General features: G+C 59.7%; 1 protein-coding gene and 1 long non-coding RNA gene across 2 annotated transcripts; both read left to right on the top strand.

Annotated features, from left to right (window-relative positions):
- The first annotated feature begins 10,562 nt into the window (after positions 1-10,562).
- LOC139825936 (uncharacterized) lies at positions 10,563-11,075 on the top strand. The gene is made up of 2 exons (XR_011736095.1): positions 10,563-10,667; positions 10,795-11,075. It is a non-coding gene; the product is annotated as an uncharacterized lncRNA (long non-coding RNA).
- A 1,065-nt stretch (positions 11,076-12,140) lies between these two features.
- LOC136115807 (uncharacterized) lies at positions 12,141-19,153 on the top strand. Its single transcript, XM_065862031.2, has 17 exons — positions 12,141-12,225; positions 12,713-12,792; positions 12,987-13,112; positions 13,230-13,309; positions 13,403-13,517; positions 13,841-13,930; positions 14,325-14,429; positions 14,876-15,025; positions 15,214-15,368; positions 15,677-15,821; positions 15,919-16,056; positions 16,236-16,412; positions 16,830-16,985; positions 17,152-17,253; positions 17,611-17,713; positions 17,950-18,009; positions 18,096-19,153. The coding sequence occupies exons 1-17, from the start codon at positions 12,222-12,224 to the stop codon at positions 18,227-18,229; spliced, it is 1,920 nt and encodes a 639-aa protein (XP_065718103.2). The 5' UTR covers positions 12,141-12,221; the 3' UTR covers positions 18,230-19,153.
- The last annotated feature ends 476 nt before the right edge of the window (positions 19,154-19,629 follow it).

The raw sequence follows: 19,629 nt of genomic DNA, 5'->3' as shown, positions 1-19,629 counted from the left end.
ATGGGCCCTGGGGAGAAAGGGAGGTCCCCAGGATGTCACAATGGGCCCTGGAGACAATTGGGGGTTTTGGGATGTCACGATGGGCTCTGACGACAAGGGGAGGTGCCCATGGTGTCACAATGGGTCCTCAGTGACAAGGGGGGTCCCTATAGTGTCACAATGGGCTCTGCAGACAATGGGGGGTCCTGGGATGTCACAATGGGCACCAGTGACAAAGGGGGTCCTCATGGTGCCACAATGGGCCCTGGGGAGTAAGTGGGGTCCTGGGATGTCACAATGGGTCCTGGGGACAAAGGGTGATCCTTTGATGTCACAAGGGGCCCTGGAGGCAAGGGGGTCCCCAGGATGTTACAATGGGCCCTGGGCACAAAGGGGGGTCCCCATAGTGTCACAATGGGTCCCCAGTGACAAGGGGGTCCCCACGGTGCCACGATGGGCCCTGGGGACAAGAGGGGGTCCCCATGGTGTCACAATGGACCCTGGGGTCAAAGGGGGTTCCCAGGACATCACAATGGGCTCTGGGGACAATGGGGATCCTGGGACATCACAATGAGCCCTGGGGACAAGGGGGGGTCCTGGGACGTCACAATGGGTCCTGGGGACAAAGCGGTTCCCCAGGATGTCACAATGGGCCCCGGGGACAAAGCAGGGTCCTGGGACGTCACAATGGGCCCTGGAGACAAAGGGATTCCCCAGGATGTCACAATGGGCCCTGGGGACAAAGGGGGTCCCCACAGTGTCACAATGGTCCCTGGGGACAAAGGAGATCCCCACAGTGTCACAATGGGCCCAGGGGACAAAAGGGGGACACCAGGATGTCACAATGGGCCCAGGGGACAATGGGGGGTCCTGGGACATTATAATGGGCCCTCGGGAAAAAGGGGGTCCACATGGTGCCACAATGGGCCCTGGGGACAACGGGGGTCCCAGGATGCCACAATGGACACTGGGGACAAGGGGGTCCCCAGGATGTCACAATGGGCCCTGGGGACAACGGTGGCTCCTGGGATGTCACAATGGGCCCTGGGGACACAGGTGGTCCCCAGGATGTCACAATGGGCCCTGGGGACAAAGTGGGGTCCTAAGATGTCACAATGGGCACTGGGGACAAAGGGGGTCCCCATGGTGCCACAATGGGCCTTGGGGACAATGGGGTCTCCCCAGGATGTCACAATGGGCCTTGGGGACAAAGGGGTGTCCCCTGAATGTGCATAATGGGCCCTGGGGACAAAGGGTGGTCGCCGGGATGTCTCAGTGGGCCCTGGGGACAATGGGGTGTCCTGGGATGTCACAATGGGCCCCAGTGACAAATGGGGTCTCCACGGTGTCACAATGGGCCCTGGGGATAAAGGGGGGTCTCCAGGATGTCAGAATGGGCCCAAGTGATGAGTCCCCACAGTGCCACTATGGGCCCTGGAGACAAGGGGGGTCCCCAGGATGTCACGATGGGGCCTGGGGAGAACGAGGGGTCCTGGGACGTCACAATGAGCCCTGGGGAAAAAGGGTGGTCCCCATGATGTCACAATGGGCACTGGAGACAGTGGGGGGTCCTGGGATGTCACAATGGGCCCTGGGGACAAAGTAAGGTTTTCGGCTGTCACAATGAGCCCTGAGGACAAGGGGGGGTCCCCAGAATTTCACAATGAGCACTGGGGACAAAGTGGGGTCCTGGGATGTCAAAATGGGCCCTGGGGACAAGGGGGGTCCCCACGGTGTCACAATGGGCCCTGGGGACAAAGTGGGGTCCTGGAATGTCACAATGGGCCCAGAGGACAAAGGGGGTCCCCATGGTGCCACAGTGGGCCCTGGGGACAAAGGGGGTCCTGAGACGTCACAATGGGCCCTGGGGAAAAGGCGGGGTACCCATGGTGTCACAATGGGCCCTGGGGACAATGGGGGGTCCTGGGATGTCACAATGGGCCCCAGTGACAAAGGGGGTCCCCATGGTGCGACAACGAGCTCTGGGGATAAAGGGGGTCTCCAGGATGTCACAATGGGCCCTGGGGACAAAGGAAGTCCCCAGAATGCCACAATGGGTCCTGGAAAGAAGTGGGGTCCCCACGGTGTCACAATGGGCCTTGGGGACAAAGGGGGGTCCCCAGGATGTCACAATGGGCCCCGGGGACAAAGGGGTCCCCAGGATGTCACAATGGGTACTGGGGACAAAGGCGGGGTCCCCATGGTGTCACAATGGACCCAAGTGACAGGACGAGTCCCCACGGTACCACTATGGGCCCTGGAGACCAGGGGGTTCCCCGGATTTCACAATGGGCCCTGGGGACAAGGGGGGTCCCCAGGATGTCACAATGGGCACTGGGGACAACGAGGGGTCCTGGGACATCACAATGAGCCCTGGGGAGAAAGGGGGGTCCCCACCCTGTCAGAAGGGACCCTGGGGACAAGGTGGGGTCCTGGGATGTCACAATGGGCCCTGGGGACAAAGGGGGTGTCCATGGTGCCACAATGGGCCCTGGGGACTAGGGGGGGGGGGGTCCCCTCGGTGCCACGATGGGCCCTGGGGACAAGGGGGTCCCCAGGATGTCACAATGGGCCCTGAGGACAAATTGGGGTTCTGGGATGTCACAATGGGCCCTGGGGACAAAGGGGGTCCCCAGAATGTCACAATGGGCCCTGGGGACATTTGGGGTCCCCAGAATGTCACAATGGGCCCTGGGGACAATGGGGGATCCTGAGACGTCACAATGGGCCCTGGGGACAAAGTGGGTCCCCATGGTGTCACAACACCCTGGGGACAATGCAGGGTCCCCAGGATGTCACAATGGGTCCTGGGGACATTAGGGGTCCCCACAGTTTCACGATCTTAACCCTTGACACCCCCCAACTACTGGGTCCTTAGGGTTACTCCCGGGTCCCTCCTGAACTGAATCCCCGCCCGAACTCCTGGGTCTGATAGAGGGCACGAACATTTTAAGGGTTAACAAAACATAATTGGGTGCCCACTAACGAGCCAACACTTTAGGGCTGAGCCACACGAGCCCTTAGTTCAGAGCTTTAGGTGAACTCATGGTAAGGAAACCAGAACCCAGCAGTGCCAGGATCAGGAGTTTTACGGCACCAGCTGTGAACTCGAGGGGATGAGAGAACCGAGATTTACAGCAAAAAGGGGGCGCCAGGCTGGGTTCAACCGACCTGGAGCTTGGGTCCCAGTCCATTCAACACAAGGAGCCAAACCTGAGGAAGCTGAAGGAGCCTTCATCCAAAGACCCCTCCTCCAGAGCACCAGGTGGCGCCGCGCAGGCGAACAGGGGGCGTCCAGGCGGAGACTACGGCAGTGATGAGCGGGAAAGGTTCTGGATGTGCGCGGGCGCTCCGGGGTCGTTGGGACACGAGCACCTCGCTGTATTTAAACGCAGCTCCTGCCGCTCGGAGCGGCGCACGAGGGGTGGAACCATCGCTCCCCTTGCGCCCGACGGCGAAACGAACGCAGCTGCTCTGGAGCCCTGCGGGGTGTGGAGGTTCATGGCTCCGGAGGCTGTAAAGTTGTTTCTGCGCCTCCGTTCCCCTCATGGCCCCCCCATTCCCTTCACCCCGACCCCCAATCCACCCCCCACCCCGACCCCCAGCTCCCCCCCACCCCGACCCCCCAATGCCCCCCCCGACCCCCAATTCCTCCCCACACTCGCCCCCAATGCCCCCTCACACCGACCCCCAAGGCCGCCCCCGCACACCAACCCCCCAATTCCCCCCTCAAACACCGATCCCCAATGCCCCCCCACTGGACCCTAATTCCCCCTCGCACTGACCCCCAACGCCCCCCACACCAACCCCTAATGCCCCTCACATCGACCCCCAAATCCTCCCCACACTGACCCCTCAAATCCTCCCCAGACCGAGCCCCAACTTTTCCCCCACACCGAGCCCCAATTCCCCCCACACTGACCCCCAATGCCCCCCCCACGCCAGACCCCAATTCCCCCCCACACCGACCCCCAATTCCCCCCACACTGATCCCCAATGCCCCCCCCCACACCGACCCTGATTCCTCCCCACACTGACCCCCAATGCCCCCTCACACCGACCCCCAAGGCCCCCCCTGCACTGATCCCCCCCACACCGACCCCCCAATTCCCCCCTCAATCATCGACCCCCAATCCCCCCCACTGGACCCTAATTCCCCCTCGCACCGACCCCCAACGCCCCCCACACACCGACCCCCAGTTCCTGCCCCCCACACCAACCCCTAATGCCCCTCACATCGACCCCCAAATCCTCCCCACACTGACCCCTCAAATCCTCCCCAGACCGAGCCCCAACTTCCCCCCCACACCGAGCCCCAATTCCCCCCACACCGACCCCCAATGTTCCCCCCCCACGCCAGACCCCAATTCCCCCCCCACCGACCCCCAATTCCCCCCACACTGATCCCCAATGCTCCCCCCCAACACCGACCCCCAATTCCTCCCCAGACTGACCCCCAATGCCCCCTCACACCGACCCCCAAGGCCCCCCCATACCGACCTCCCCCACACCGACCCCCCAATTCCCCCCTCAAACCCCGACCCTCAATCACCCCCCCGGACCCTAATTCCCCCTCGCACCGACCCCCAACGCCCCCCACACCAACCCCTAATGCCCCTCACATCGACCCCCAAATCCTCCCCACACTGACCCCTCAAATCCTCCCCAGACCGACCCCCAACTTCCCCCCCACACCAAGCCCCAATTCCCCCCACACTGACCCCCAATGTCCCCCCCCACACCAGACCCCAATTGCCCCCTACACCGACCCCCCAATTCCCCCCTCAAACACCGACCCCCAATGCCCCTCCACTGGACCCTAATTCCCCCTCGCACCAACCCCCAACGCCCCCCACACACCGACCCCCAGTTCCTGCCCCCCACACCAACCCCTAATGCCCCTCACATCAACCCCCAAATCCTCCCCACACTGACCCCTCAAATCCTCCCCAGACCGAGCCCCAACTTTTCCCCCACACCGAGCCCCAATTCCCCCCACACTGACCCCCAATGCCCCCCCCACGCCAGACCCCAATTGCCCCCCACGCCGACCCCAATTCCCCCCACACTGATCCCCAATGCCCCCCCCTCACACCAACCCTGATTCCTCCCCACACTGACCCCCAATGCCCCCTCACACCGACCCCCAAGGCCCCCCCTGCACTGATCCCCCCCCACCGACCCCCCAATTCCCCCCTCAATCATCGACCCCCAATCCCCCCCACTGGACCCTAATTCCCCCTCGCACCGACCCCCAACGCCCCCCACACACCGACCCCCAGTTACTGCCCCCCACATCAACCCCTAACGCCCCTCACATCGACCCCCAATGCCCCTCACATCGACCCCCAAATCCTCCTCACACTGACCCCTCAAATCCTCCCCAGACCAACCCCCAACTTCCCCCCCCACCGACCCCCAATTCCCCCTCACACCGAGCCCCCAAGCCCCCCCCACCGACCCCCAATTCCCCCCACACTGACCCCCAATGTCCCGCTCACACCAACCCCCCGTTTCTCCCCCACAACAGACCCCAGTTCCTCCCCCACACCGCCCCCCAATTCCCCCTCACACACCGACCCCAAATCCCCACCCCCACACTGCCCCCCAAATCCCCCCCTCACACCAACACCCAATGCCCCCCCTCACACCGACCCCCAATGTCCCCCCCCCGATCCCCCGATGCCCCTCACACCGACCCCAATTCCTCGCCCCACACCGACCCCCAATGCCCCTCCCGCCGACCCCCAGTTCCCCTCACAACCTCCACCAAAACGGCGGCGCCTCTCTCTCCTCCCTCCCGCCTTTTCCCGCCACACACCCCCGGCACGTGACGCCGGCGAGGGGGCGTGGCGGGCGGGGAGGGGGCGTGGCCGGTGGGGAGGGGGCGTGGCCGGTGGGGATGGGGCGTGGCCGCGGCGCCGGTGGGCGGGAAGCGCCGTGGCGGGAAACGCCGGGTGAGGAGATCTCGTCCCCTCGGGTCCCTCGTGTCCCTTCATGTCCCCTCGTGTCCCTTCATGTCCCCTCGGATCCCTCGCGTCCCTCGGGTCCCCTCATCGTCCCCTCGTGTCCCTCGTGTCCCCTCGTGTCCCCTCATCTCCCCTCATCTCCTCAGCACCCCCGCTGGAGCCCCCCCGTCCCTCCCCTCCAGGAGAGACCCCGGGGCTGGGGCGGATCCGCCATCAATCCCCCCACAGACTTTTTCCCTCTTTCCTCCCCCTTTTCCCTCTTTTCCCTCTTTCCCCCTTTATCCCTGTTTCCCCCCTTTTTCCCCTTTTTCCCTCTTCCCCCTCTTTTCCCCCTTTTTCTCCCTTTTTCCCTCTTTCCGCCCTTTTTCCCTCTTTCCCCCTTTATCCCTCTTTTCCCTCTTCCCCCCCTTTTCCCTCTTTCCCCTTTATCCCTCTTTGCCCCCTTTTTCCCCTCTTTTTCCTCTTTCCCCCTCTTTCCCTCTTTTCCCTCTTCCCCCTTTTTCCCTTTCCCCCCTTTTTCCCTCTTTTTCCTCTTTCCCCCCTTTTCTCCCCTTTTCCCTCTTCCCTCTTTTCCCTTCTTTCCCCCCTTTCCCTCTTCCCCCCTTTATCCCTGTTTCTCCCCTTTTTCCTCTTTCCTCGCTTTTTCCCCCTTTTCCCTCTTTCCCCCCTTTTCCCCTCTTTCCCCCCTTTTCCCCTCTTTCCCCCGTTTTTCCCTCTTTTCCCTTTCCCCCCTTTTCCCTCTTCCCCGTTTCCCTCTCCCATTTTCCCGTCCCTCTTCCCATTCCCATGCAGCCCAACCCCTTCCCCCCTTTTCCCCAGAGCAGTTTTCATACAGATCCCCCCTTTCCCCCCAGCCCCGAACCCCCGGGGGTTTCTCAGCATCAGCAGCCACTTCACTCCCCCCAATTTAACTCTTTGTGTCCCTTTTCCAGGCTCTTTGGGAGCCCGGGTGTCCTGGGGCCGCTCTGGTTTTTGCTCCGGGGTGTTTGGAGCCCGGTGACCATGGACCTGTTTCCCTTGGGCGACGAGCTGCGTGGCTTTGCCCAGAGCCCCGGGCTGCTCTGCGGGGAAGCGCTGGACCTGAGCCTGGAGCCCAGTCTGAGCCTGGAGCCCAACCTGGAGCCCAACCTGAGCCTGGAGCCCGACCTGAGCCTGGAGCCCGACCTGGAGCCCAACCTGACCCTGGAGCCCGACCTGGAGCCCAACGTGAGCCTGGAGCCTGACCTGGAGCCCAACCTGAGCCTGGAGCCCGACCTGGAGCCCAACCTGAGCCTGGAGCCTGACCTGGACCCAACCTGAGCCTGGAGCCTGACCTGGAGCCCAACCTGAGCCTTGAGCTCAGTATTTACTACTGATCAGTATTTACTAATGATGGTCAGTATTTATTAATGATGATCAGTATTTATTAATGGTGATCAGTAATTATTAATAACGGCTAGCATTTATTAATGACGATCAGTATTTATTAATGATGGTCAGTATTTATTAATGATGATCAGTATTTATTAGTGGTGATCAGTAATTATTAATAACGGTCAGTATTTATTAATGACGATCAGTATTTATTAATGACGATCAGTATTTATTAATGATGGTCAGTATTTATTAATGACGATCAGTATTTATTAATGATGGTCAGTATTTATTAAGGACAATCAGCATTTATTAATGATGGTCAGTATTTATTAATGATGATCAGCATTATTAATAAGGATCAATATTTATTAATGGTGATCAGTAATTATTAATAACGGTCACTATTTGTTAATGACGATCAGTAGTTATTAATGATGGTCAGTATTTATTAAGGACAATCAGCATTTATTAATGATGGTCAGTATTTATTCATGACAATCAGCATTATTAATAAGGATTGATATTTATTAATGGTGATCAGCATTTATTAATAACGATCAGTATTTATTAGTGATGGTCAGTATTTATTAATGGCGATCAGTATGTATTAATGGTGGTCAGTATTTATTAGTAACGATCAGTATTTATTAATGACAATCAGTATTTATTAATGACAGTCAGTATTTATTAATAACGATTGGTATTTATTAATGATGATCAGTATTTATTAATGATGGCAAGTATTTATTAATGATGATCAGCATTATGAATAAGGATCAATATTTATTAATGGTGATCAGCATTTATTAATAACGATCAGTATTTATTAATGATGGCCAGTATTTATTAATGGCTGGAAGGACCATTCAGCCAGCCAGCCCCAGTCCAGGAGGTTCCTCCAGCGCATTGATGATCACTTCCTCATGCAGATGGTGGAGGAGCCGACCAGGAGAGGTGCACTGCTGGATCTCATCCTCACTAACAAAGAGGGTCTGGTCGAAGCAGTAAAGGTCGAGGGCTGCCTGGGTTGCAGTGACCACGAGAGGGTGGAGTTCAGCATCTCGTGTGGCAGGAACAGAACAGCAAGTAGAATTGCAACCCTGGACTTTGGCAGGGCTAATTTCGGCCTTTCCAAGCAATTGCTGGGGGAAACCCCATGGGCAAGACTGCTTGAAGGAAAAGGGGCCCAAGAGAGCTGGATTGCATTCAGAGATTGCTTCTTCCATGCTCAGGATCAGAGCATCCCCACACGTAGGAAGTCGAGGAAGGGAGCCAGGAGGCCTGCGTGGTTCAATAGGGATCTGTTGGGTATGCTCAAGCAGAAGAGGCGAGTTTACAGGTCATGGAAGCAGGGGCTGGCCACTTGGGAGGAATATAAGGCTGCTGTTAGAGGATGCAGGAGGGCAGCTAGGGTAGCCAAGGCCTCCTTAGAATTACAGCTGGCGAGAGGGGTCAAGGACAGCAAGAAGAACTTTTCCAAATACACAGCAGATAAAACTAATACCAGAGGCAATGTAGGCCCACTGATGAATGGGGTGGGTGCCCTGGTGGCAGAAGACACAGAGAAGGCAGAATTGCCGAATGCCGCCTTTGTCTCTGTCTACTCCGCTGGAGGCTGTCCTGGGGAACCCTGTACCCCTGAGACCCCGGATGAAGCCAGGTCAATGGAGGAGTTTGCTTTAGTCGATGAGGACTGGGTTAGGGAACAATTAAGTAGTCTGGACATCCATAAATCCATGGGCCCAGATGGGATGCACCCACGCGTGCTGAGGGAGCTGGCTGAAGTCATTGCTGGACCGCTCTCCATCATTTTTGCCAAGTCTTGGGAAACGGGAGAGGTGCCCGAGGATTGGAGGAAAGCAAATGTCACTGCAGGCTTCAAAAAGGGCAAGAAGGAGGACCCGGGTAATTATAGACCGGTCAGCCTCACCTCTGTCCCTGGGAAAGTAATGGAACAGCTTATCCTTGGTGCCATCTGAAGGCACATCAGGGATAAGAGGGTCATTAGGGGCAGTCAGCATGGCTTTACCAAGGGGAAGTCATGCTTGACCAACCTCATAGCCTTTTATGAGAATGTACCAAGGTGGATGGATGATGGCAGAGCGGTGGATGTGGTCTACCTTGACTTCAGTAAAGCCTTTGACACAGTCCCTCACAGCATCCTCACAGCTAAATTGAGGAGGTGTGGTCTGGACAACAGAGTAGTGAGGTGGGTTGCAAACTGGCTTAAAGAGAGAAGCCAGAGAGTGGCGGTCAATGGTGCGGAGTCCAGTTGGAGGCCAGTATCTAGTGGAGTGCCTCAGGGGTCAGTACTGGGGCCGATATTATTCAATATATTCATTAATGATTTAGACGAGGGAATTGAGTGTACCATCAGCAAGTTTGCTGATGACACTAAGCTGGGAGGAGTGGCTGACACTGGAAGCTGTGCTGCCATCCAGAGACCTGGACAGGCTGGAGAGTTGGGCGGGGGATAACCTGATGGAATTTAACAAGGGAAAGTGTAGAGTCCTGCATCTGGGCAGGAACAACCCCGGGTTCCAGTATAGGTTGGGGCATGACCTATTAGAGAGCAGTGTAGGGGAAAGGGATCTGGGTGTCCTGGTGGACAACAGGATGACCATGAGCCAGCACTGGGCCCTTGTGGCCAGGAAGGCCAATGGTACCTGGGGTGTATTAGAGGAGGGGTGGTCAGTAGGTCAGAGAGGTTCTCCTGCCCCTCTGCTCTGCCCTGGGGAGACCACACCTGGAATATTGTGTCCAGTTGTGGCCCCTCAGTTCCAGAAGGACAGGGAACTGCTGGAGAGAGTCCAGCATAGGGCAACAAAGATGCTGAAGGGAGTGGAGCATCTCCCTTATGAAGAAAGGCTGAGGGAGCTGGGTCTCTTTAGTTTGGAGAAGAGGAGACTGAGGGGTGACCTTATTAATGTTTATAAATATATAAAGGGTGAGTGGCACGAGGATGGAGCCGGGCTCTTCTCGGTGGCAAACAATGATAGGACAAGGGGCAATGGGATCAAGCTGGAACACAAGAGGTTCCACTTAAATTTGAGAAAGAACTTCTTCTCAGTGAGGGTGACAGAGCACTGGAACAGGCTGCCCAGGGAGGTTGTGGAGTCTCCTTCTCTGCAGATGTTCAAGCCCGCCTGGACACCTTCCTGTGCGACCTCTCCTAGGCGTTCCTGCTCCAGCAGGGGGATTGGACTGGATGATCTTTTGAGGTCCCTTCCAATCCCAAACATACTGTGATACTGTGAATTCCGTGGCAGGTTCACTCTATCGTTCACTGAATGGGGGAAATACGCCAAGCCCAGTGCTGCTGACCTTCTCTGCAGGTGCCTGTACCCGTTCACGGAGCACACGGTCAGGATTCTTCTCTCCCTGATAACCGTTCGCCCTGGAGTCCCTGTTTAAAGCTCCAGTGGCAAACTTCTCTGATTCCACGTGGGCTTTGCTGTGTTGAGCTGTAGACGTTGTTTATTGTCCATAGCCTTGCAGGTGCTGTTTTGCCTGGACGCAAATTCCTTTCTTCTCGGCGAAGTGCAATACGGGCCTTGTCTTGTAAGTGATCAGTGTAGTTTGGAGTTGCTTTTGGTAGATATGAGCAGAACTTCGCAGCCTAAAATTTTAGCAAATCCAGCTTACCAAGTAACAAAAGCAAAGAGTATATTAAAAATCATACCAGCTTATGTCCCAAAAGAATTGATTATATTTAGTGTGCATCTACTTAAGGTAAATGATTAATATTAAACTTATCTCTGAGTAGCAAAACCATTGCCACACAGCTCACTTATTTAGCAGGGAGAGCTCACAGTGGGCTCATCCAGGCTGTCGTATTTATGGAGTGAAGTGATAGGCTCGCAGTCACGTTACGCACAGTAAGAAAAGTGTTTCTGAGACTCATGCGCTCACAAATCACCAGCGCTCATCTGCTCTTCTGCTTCCCCGTGGGTCTCCTGGCAGGAGTTCTTGGCCTGGTTACGGCTCAGCCCCTTCCCTCCTCTGGAGCCTGGACCAAACTGCTCTGGTTTGGCTGGGGGTGACTGGGGGATCGAGTGCATCTGCCACCCCTGGCAGCCCAGAGAGAACAGAGCCAGCCAACGGGATCCTTTCCACAACATCCTCATAGGCACCTGGAGCAAGGAGCGTGGCATTGAGTGTGTCTGTGACACCCCCATCATGCACCAGCCGCTGGGAACATGGAGCGGTGCAGCAGACTGTTCAAGACTTTGCTCAGAGCAATGGGTGCTGGAGCTTTTAGAAACTGGGATGGAAACTCAGCAGCCAGGTGCCCAGGGCTGAGCTGGGCTGTGCCTCCCAGGGGACATCCTGACCTTCCCTGCCCTGGGTCACAGTGGGGCCCTTTGTGACGTCACCTGGTGACACCCATGCCCCGCATGTGCTCAGCGCCGCTGTGACCCCAGCCCACACTGTCCGGCAGGACGGTACGGGACAGGGTGCGAGCACGGAGCTGGCGAGAGCCCCGAGCGTAGCCCACGTCTGTCGATCGGAGAATCTTCTTGGTTGGAAGCGACCCTTGAGATCATCGAGCCCAACCACAACCCGGCTCTGCTGCCCCGGCAGACTCTGCTGCCCCGGCAGACTCTGCTGCCCCGGCAGACTTGGAGCCCGGAGCTCCTGAGCTCAGCTCCCGTCTTTCCCCGACGAGGAGCACACGGGCGCATCCCACACCTTTCACTGCTGCCTCTGCAGAGCTGCAGCACCGAGGCGTTTGCCGAAGCGTCCGCCTTCCCCATCCTTAGTCCTTCCCTTTGACCCCCCCTCCGACCCAGGCTGGCCTGGCAGGAGAGACCCCCCAGCCGTCCCCGGGTGGCCTGGCAGGAGAAGGCTGGGGGTCCCCAGGAGGCCAGATCTCCAGCGCAGCCCAACCAGGTGGATGCGGCCCAGCCACCGCAGATGGGTGAGTGAGGGGCCCTGATTGCCTGGGCGGGGGGGGCCCAGCGATCGCTCCCCGCTCCACACCAGGATCACGACTCCCCACACGCTGGCAGGGGGTTCCCATGGGTGGTGATGACGCTGCCTGAAGCCCAGGGCTGCTCCGAGCTGGGCGCCGGCCCCAGCGCAGCCCCTGCGGGCAGAGGGGACCCAGCTCCTGCTGCAGGGCACGGGCAGCGAGAGGCAGCTGGGCGGGCAGGAGGCACCGTGCTGCGGGACGGGGACCTTTCCTGCCCGTCTGAACCGAGTTCCTCACCCGCTGCACCGGGGGCTTTCCCCGTCCTGCCTGGCTCCAGCATCGCAGCCCCTCTGCCGGGCACCCTCCAGCCCCACACGCTCGGGGAGGCTGTGCCGGGGCAGCGGGTGTGGGGCTGGACGGGGGCAGAGCTCCTTCTGCCCTGTCCTGCCTGCAGACCCCCTGAGCAGCCCTCCCTGCTCTGCCCCTTTCTCAGATGCCGATTCGCTACGCGCGAATGGATTTCTACGGGGATACGTGGACTCCATCGTGTCCTTCCTCAGCAGCCCAGACAAGGTGACCGCAGCCGCTTTCAAGGCGGCTGAGCCGGCGTCTGCTGGCAGGGGCTGTGCTGCGGGTGCTGGAGGGCGCTGGCTGGGCAGAGCTGCTGCTCCCAGGTCTCTAATGGCGCTGCACCCCATGCTGCGGTGCCGCTGGCCGCGTGTCCCCATCTCACGCTCCCTGTTTGCCTCTCTGCTCCCTGGCTCTAGGAGGAGAGCCACAAGATCGGGTTTCTCATGGACATCCGCGACCTGTGCGACACCAGCAGGCGCCACCGCTCGCCAAGGGGCCTGGATGTCTTCTGCCAGAGATACGAGCTGGCAGAGAAGATCGAGGTGAGGGGACACCCGGCGGCACTGGGGAAGGGATCGAGGACTCCGGCACCTGTGACAACAGCGCTGGGCAGGGCCGGGGGCTGGTGGCGCTGGGTCCCATCCCGGCTGTGCTCTCAGGTGCTGCTGGCAGAGGAGCCCAGGGCCCAGCTGCGCACGGCGCTGCGGCAGATCGCCATGCGTGCCATTGCCGAGCTGAGGTACCTGCCCATCCCTCCCGGGGACGCCTGCGCGAGGCCTCGAGGCACCGCTCCAGGTTCCAGCGTGCGACGGGCTGCTCGCTCTCTTTGCAGCGCCGTGGAGAGGGTGCTGGAGGGCAAGGAGACCAGGCTGCTCCAAGCCTGCTTCTCCAGTGTCTTCTTGCTCCCACCAGAAGTGGAGGACGTGGACCGTTACCTCTACTTAGAAGTAAGAGCTGCGTGAGCTCCAGGAGCCCCTGGTCCCTCTGTCTGCTCCCCTACAGCCCCGTGCCGCGATGTGACCAGAGATCCAAGGCAGGGCAGGGTCTCAGCTCTGCTGTCCCACCCTCACCCCTTCGTCCCCTGCCTGTGGGCCTGGCCACGTCCAGTTCCGCAGGCTGCTCTGCCCATAGCGGGTTATTGTCCCCGGGTCTCTCGTGGGCACAGCGCAGCAGCGCCGGAGTCGTCCCTCGGTGCTGGGAGCACACATCAGTCCCCTGGGAGGGAGAGGGGTGGCAGGAAACACGACCACAACCCGTTGTGTTCTTGCAGACCGTGCGGTCCATGGACAACATGCTGGAGGCGTTGCTTCTCAACTCCGGCGCCTCCAGAGCCAGCGAGCTGCTGCACAACATCTTCCAGGTCTGGGGGTGCCGAGTTTGGGCTTCACCAGGGCTGTTCCTCACCCTGGGGGACAGGGTGGCCACTCTGGAGGTGACAGTGCCACCCGTGCCGTGCAGAGAGCGCTGCCGGGAGGGCGCCCACCTCCCCGGGGAACCAGGGCTGCCCTCCAGGCTCTTCCGCAGCGCAGTGGCCGCAGAGGTGGCATCCGCCTTCCTGCCTGGGCACAGGGCTGGCCCGGGGCGTTTGTCCCAAGCCTGCCAGGGACCCCAGGGCGAGAACCTCACTGCAGGCTTTGCTGGAGCCCTGGGGAATCCTTAATGGAGCGGCCAGTCCAGCAGAGGAGTTGAGCGGTGCTGCTTCTGCTGGAGCGGTGGCTGCTCCCAGGGCTCACCAGCAGCTTCTCTCTCCCCAGATGCTCTTGACCTTCGGCAGCTCCGGGAGAGAACACGTGCGGCAGAGGGCCCTGGGGAGGATTGAGGAGCTGAGCTTCGTGTTGGCTGAGAGCCCCACGCTGGGGGTAAGGAGCCAGGCGCCCTCCGGCCAGCCTGTCTGCCCATCCCTGCAGCCCAGAGCAGCCTGCAGCTCTCCCCACGCGGGGCTGCTGCCCACCCAGCTGCTCTGGGAGCCGTGACCGGCACGGCCTGGAAAGCCCTGCCTGCCCACGGAGCCCTGCACACGCGCTTGGGTTCAGGGCTTTGGCACCGGCTGCCTGCCCTCAGCCCTCCTGCCGTTCTGTCTCCCTCGCCCAGGGCTGGTGCCGCTCTGGGACAGACACACACGGCCCTGAGAGCCATAGGGACACCCAGATCCCAGAGCTGGGGCAGCTGCCGGGGCATCTCCTGCTTTGCCGCAGCACCCACAGCACCGCCGGGCGTCCACGCGGGGCTGCGGGCACCGCCCGGCACGCAGCAGCACCAGGGCGCTCGGTGTGACTTGGCTGCGCTGCCTCCCTTCCTCCCTTAGCCCTTTGCAGAGCACCTCCAGCCTCCCGAGAGAACAGACCTGGTCCTGGTGTTGATCAAGGCGCTGACCGGCTCCAGCACCTTTGACAAGCAGGCGGCCACAAACCTGCTGGACATGGTGGAGAGAGACTGCGGGTTCTGGCTGGTGGATGTAAGTGGCCTTTGGCTGCACTGCTCTGCCCTTTGGCCCTGCCAGGCCTTGCTCTCCCTCCATCCATCTCTTCCTCCCAAATCCCGGTGAAGCGAAGCCACGTGAAGGCGACAGAGCGGGATGGGAAGGGCAGTGAGGAAACGGCTGCGCTCCAGTGGCAGCACCATCCCGACCTGTGTCCCCTCCAGGTGCCGAAGATCACGAGCTGCATCCACAAAACCCTGGGGTGCATCAGCACCGCGCCGGCCCGGCAGAGAGTGGCGTCCCTAATTGTCCCCATGGCTGACAAGTGCCCTGCGGAGGTCGTGTCCACGCTGCTGACAATCGCACCACCCGGAGACAGGTACTGGCCCCAAAAGCCGTGAGGGCTTGTTCCCTGTGGGGAGAGGGACGCAGAGCCAAGGGATCCTGCGGGACACCCCCGAGGAGCAGGACCCTCCATCCCACTGCGCTTCCCAGCGCCTGGGGTCACCAGGCCCGCAGCAGCCACAGCTGAGCGAGCCAGCCCAGAGCCCCCCACTGCGCTCCTGCCAGCCCCATAGAGCAGCAGCTCAGCCTCTGCTGCTGCCCGGGGCATCCCCAGCGTCCTGCAGCGCTGGCCCGGCCACGCTGCGCTGGCCCGGCTGCCCTGCTGACAGCGCTCTCCTGCAGCACTGCCCTGGCTCTGTGGGAGGCGATGTTCTCCGTGCCCCAGACCCTGCAGAACGTGTTGAAGGAGCTGCACATCCAACTCCAGGACCGGCACTGTAGGGTCTTACATACATGCTGGGAGGACACGTCCATCCTCCGCTTGGCTGTGAGTCACTGGATAAAGCTCCCGGTGCCCCAGGAGCTGCACGGTGCAGGGAGCCCCACCAGCTCTGCCGGTCGCTCACTGCTGGCTTTGCTTTCAGATGCTGGCCAGCAGTGACCTGCAAGACGAGGAGTTTGCTGCAATGTACCTCGTCATGAGGTTTCTGAGGGAACAAAGTCCAAAGGTGCTCTCCCTGGTGCTCAGGGCCTTGATGACGCTGTCAGAGAGAGAAGAGATGGTGAGTAGGGTCATGCCAAGGGAGCCATGCTGGCAGCCAAGGGGCAGTGGGTTCGGGCTTGGCCTGGGCTGGCAGTGGCTGGGGTGCCTGCTCCAAGGGCCCTCCCTGCCATGGTGGGGCCTGGGGGGCTCTCCAGACATGGACCCGGTGCCAAGAGGGAAACTCTCTTCTTCATCCAGGCCAGAAAAATGAAGGTCATGCTGCCAGACCTGGCGTGGGTCCTGCAGTACGGCAATAACGTCATCAAGACCAAGGCTCTGGTGGTCTTCATAAACGTGATGGCTCAGCTGGAGAGGGAGGAGGCCAGCGCCATCGCCGTGCTGCTGGCAAACCTTCTCCTGCCCTTCTTTGATGACGTAAGGCTGATGTATAACCCTGAGCCTGGTGGGTGAGAACTGGGCAATGACAGCTGCCCTGCAGCCCGGCCACTGGAGCAGGGGCTTCTCCTCTGCTTTCCCCCCGGGGCTCTTGTGGGATGGGTTCTGGTTCTGCAGCCCAGCCCAGCTGCTCCCTGCCAGCTGCTCCCACAGCTCCTCCCCACCATGGCTGCTGGAGCTGGTGGGGATGCTGGGACGGCACTTTGAGGCACAGGCATTGCTGAACAAGTCTCTTGAGTGGCCCTTCATGCACCCAGGGCCGCAGATCTGGCCACAGCTGCAGTGTGCACAGTGCGCCCTGGAGCGTCCCCCCTCCCATCAGCCGTGCAGGAGCTCCTGCTCCCCGTGGGCAGGGAGCTGCTGGTGCTCAGGTCCTGCTGTGCTGCTCCCTCCCAGGAGCTGAGCCAGCTGAGAGAGAGCTCCATCGGCCTCTTCAGACACCTGATGAAGATGGTGGTGGGGAACGACAAGACAAAGATGAAGAACACGGTGCGACTTGGCCTGCTCCCTCTCTTCTTCCGCATGAGTGACCAAGTGCAGAGCGTGGCCAAGGTGCGGATTTCAAAGCTGAGCAGTGACGCAGGGAAGAGACCCCTGGGTGCTTGGGACCCCTGCTCCCTAACGGCAGAATCACCCCGGGAGCAAAGCCCAGAGGAGGGGGACACCAGGTCTCCTGCCCCAACCGTGGTGCCATCTCCCAGTTTCTGCTGTTCCGTAGGTGGCCAGGGAAGCCCTCCTGGGTGCAGCAGAGCTCCTGAAATGGAAACAGCTCAGACACCTGGTACAGACTCAGCAGACATGGAGGATTGGAGAGAGCTTGGTGAGGACAACCCCCAAGGACCAGGGCCCAAGCTGGATGGGGGCTGCCCCACATGTCTGTGCTGTGGGCTCTGCAGAGGTGCCTCCCCTGCCCTCCTGCAGCCCCGAGCTGCGTCCTTGTTCCCTGAACTCAAGAACAGAGCCCCCAAGGGCTCTTCCCTCTGCCCCACACCCAGCAGGAGGGAGGGCGCTCAGCACCCCTGGGACCCCTCAGTCTGTGTCTCTCAGCCCCACAGGGCTCCTGGATGGGACACGGGAATGGCCGGAGGGGAAGGGGAACGTGGGTTCCTGGGAGGAGGGGCTGGTCCGGCCAGCTGGGGAGGGACAGGAGGTGCTCACAGCCCTGTGCTCTCTCCAGCTGGAGCGGGACAGGAGCAGGGCTCAAGAGCTCTTGAGCCAGAGCCTGCCGTACCTGAGGGACGCTCAGCCCAGCCTGCGAGAGGCGGCCCTGAGGTTCATCGGTGAGTCCCAGCCCCCGGGTCCCTCCTTGGGCACCGCTGCCCTGGCACCAGGAGCAGCCCTGTGGCTCCAGAGCCCCGGCTGCCCCGGGCAGGCCCTTGGCCTCCCCTCCCAGCCCTGCCCACGCAGGTGGCCGCGGTGGCCGCCTCACTCGGTCCCAGCATCTCGGCTCCTGCTGTCCCCTGGGGTGGGCGCTGCGGAGGGGAGGGAGCAGGGGCTGATGGAGCTCTGTGCCCAGGGCTGGCTGCGCGGCACCTGAGGGACCCAAGCGAGGAGGAGCTGGCTGAGATCTGCAGAGGTGAGCGGGGAGCGCGGTCGGAGGGGACGCCTGGGGGTCTCTGTAGACATGGGAGCTCATCTGGGCTCTGCTTCTTTCCCTTGCAGCCATTCAGCCCCTGGAGGGGGACAGCGACCCCTCCGTCTGCTCCCTGGCAGCTCAGACCGTTGGCATCGTGTGCTCTTCATGGAAGCGGCCGAGGTCTCGATGGAGCCTGCGAGCCCTGTGCTGCTGGCGCTGACCCGGGGCAGGAGCAGCTCTGCTGGGGAACACGGCTGGGGGGCACTAAAGAGCCCTTTGTGAAGCTGGGTTGGATGTCTGCCCTTCCCAAGGAGCCCAGAGCCGCTCTGAGGGCTCCGGTGTGGAGGGGTTGCTGGGAGATGGAGATTTGTTACCAAGAGACCCATAAGTGACCCACAGAGACCCATAAGTGACGCATAGAGACCGATAAGTAACACATAGACACCCATAAATGACCCACAGAGACCCATAAGTCACACAAAGAGACCCATAAGTGACCCACAGAGACCCATAAGTGACACATAGAGACCCATAAGTGACACAGAGACCCATAAGTCACTCACACAGCCCCATAAGTGACTTAAAGAGACCCCTAAGTGCCCCATAGCGTCTCACCAGTGCCCCATAGAACCCCACAGGTTACTCATGGAGCCTCATAAGTGACTCTTAGTGACCCATAAGTGTCTGTCAGTGACCTCCAAGTGCCCCATAGTCACCCACAAGTTCCCCATACGTCCCCCAAAATTGACCCATAAAGCTCCATAAGTGACCCATAGAGACCCATAGGTGCCCCATAGCATCTCCCCAGTGCCCCATAGAGCCCCATAAGTGACACATATAGCCCCATAAGTGGCCTATAGCGACCCATACATGGCTTTGCGTGATTCACATTGAATCGGAGCGCCGAAGCCCCCCTAAAGACCACCAGAGGACACTGCGCGTGATCAAAGTCGTTCCAAGGTGTTGCAATTGATGTTGCAATCAATGTTGAGTAACTATTTCATATCCTAACGATCCTAATGAATATATGAATATGTCTGTGAATGGACTGTATACATACTGTGCGACTGAGACTGACCGGGGAAGCTTTGGGTGCGAACCCCTGGTTTCCCAGCGCTGGAATAAAGCACCGCATGGCACTGCGCCCGTGGCTCCGGGTCCTGATCGCTGACACTAAGATGTTCAAGGTTTACAGACAGAACCAAATGAGGCACGGATTCTGAACCTGGAAAAGGGAAAAAGGTGGTTAAGTTCTGTGTAAAAAGTTATGAAACGTGTTTATGGAGTTATATTGACAGAGGCAACAAACATCTTAAGGGTTAAGCAACTACATAGTAAGGGCCTACTAACGAGCTAACATTCTAAGCCACATAATTAATATCTAGTTTAGAGCTGTATGTACCCAATCGTGCTAAACAAGCAGGACTGCGTCAAATGCCGAGATCAGAAGTTTTACGGCACCAGTTCCAACCTTGAGGAGACGAGATCGCCAAGATTTCCAGCACAAAGGGGGCGCCAGGCCGGGTTCAACCGCCTTGGCCGCTTGGGTCCCACCAGTTCCTCACAATGAGCCAAAGGGGCAAAGCCCACTGTGAGGAGGCTGAGGAGCCTTCACCCAAA

The sequence above is a fragment of the Patagioenas fasciata genome, chromosome 31 (genome assembly GCF_037038585.1).
Source record: "Patagioenas fasciata isolate bPatFas1 chromosome 31, bPatFas1.hap1, whole genome shotgun sequence".
In the NCBI taxonomy this organism is placed as follows: domain Eukaryota; kingdom Metazoa; phylum Chordata; class Aves; order Columbiformes; family Columbidae; genus Patagioenas; species Patagioenas fasciata.
Note: the sequence above shows the minus strand (reverse complement) of the source record. Positions and strands in the feature narration are given on the sequence as shown.

What these genes read in the sequence shown, in the direction of transcription:
- LOC136115807 (XM_065862031.2), top strand. An exon ending in TCCTCAGCAGCCCAGACAAG is followed by an intron (nt 12,793 to 12,986) that starts GTGACCGCAGCC and finishes CCCTGGCTCTAG; the next exon opens with GAGGAGAGCCACAAGATCGG. An exon ending in GCTGGCTGAGATCTGCAGAG is followed by an intron (nt 18,010 to 18,095) that starts GTGAGCGGGGAG and finishes TTTCCCTTGCAG; the next exon opens with CCATTCAGCCCCTGGAGGGG.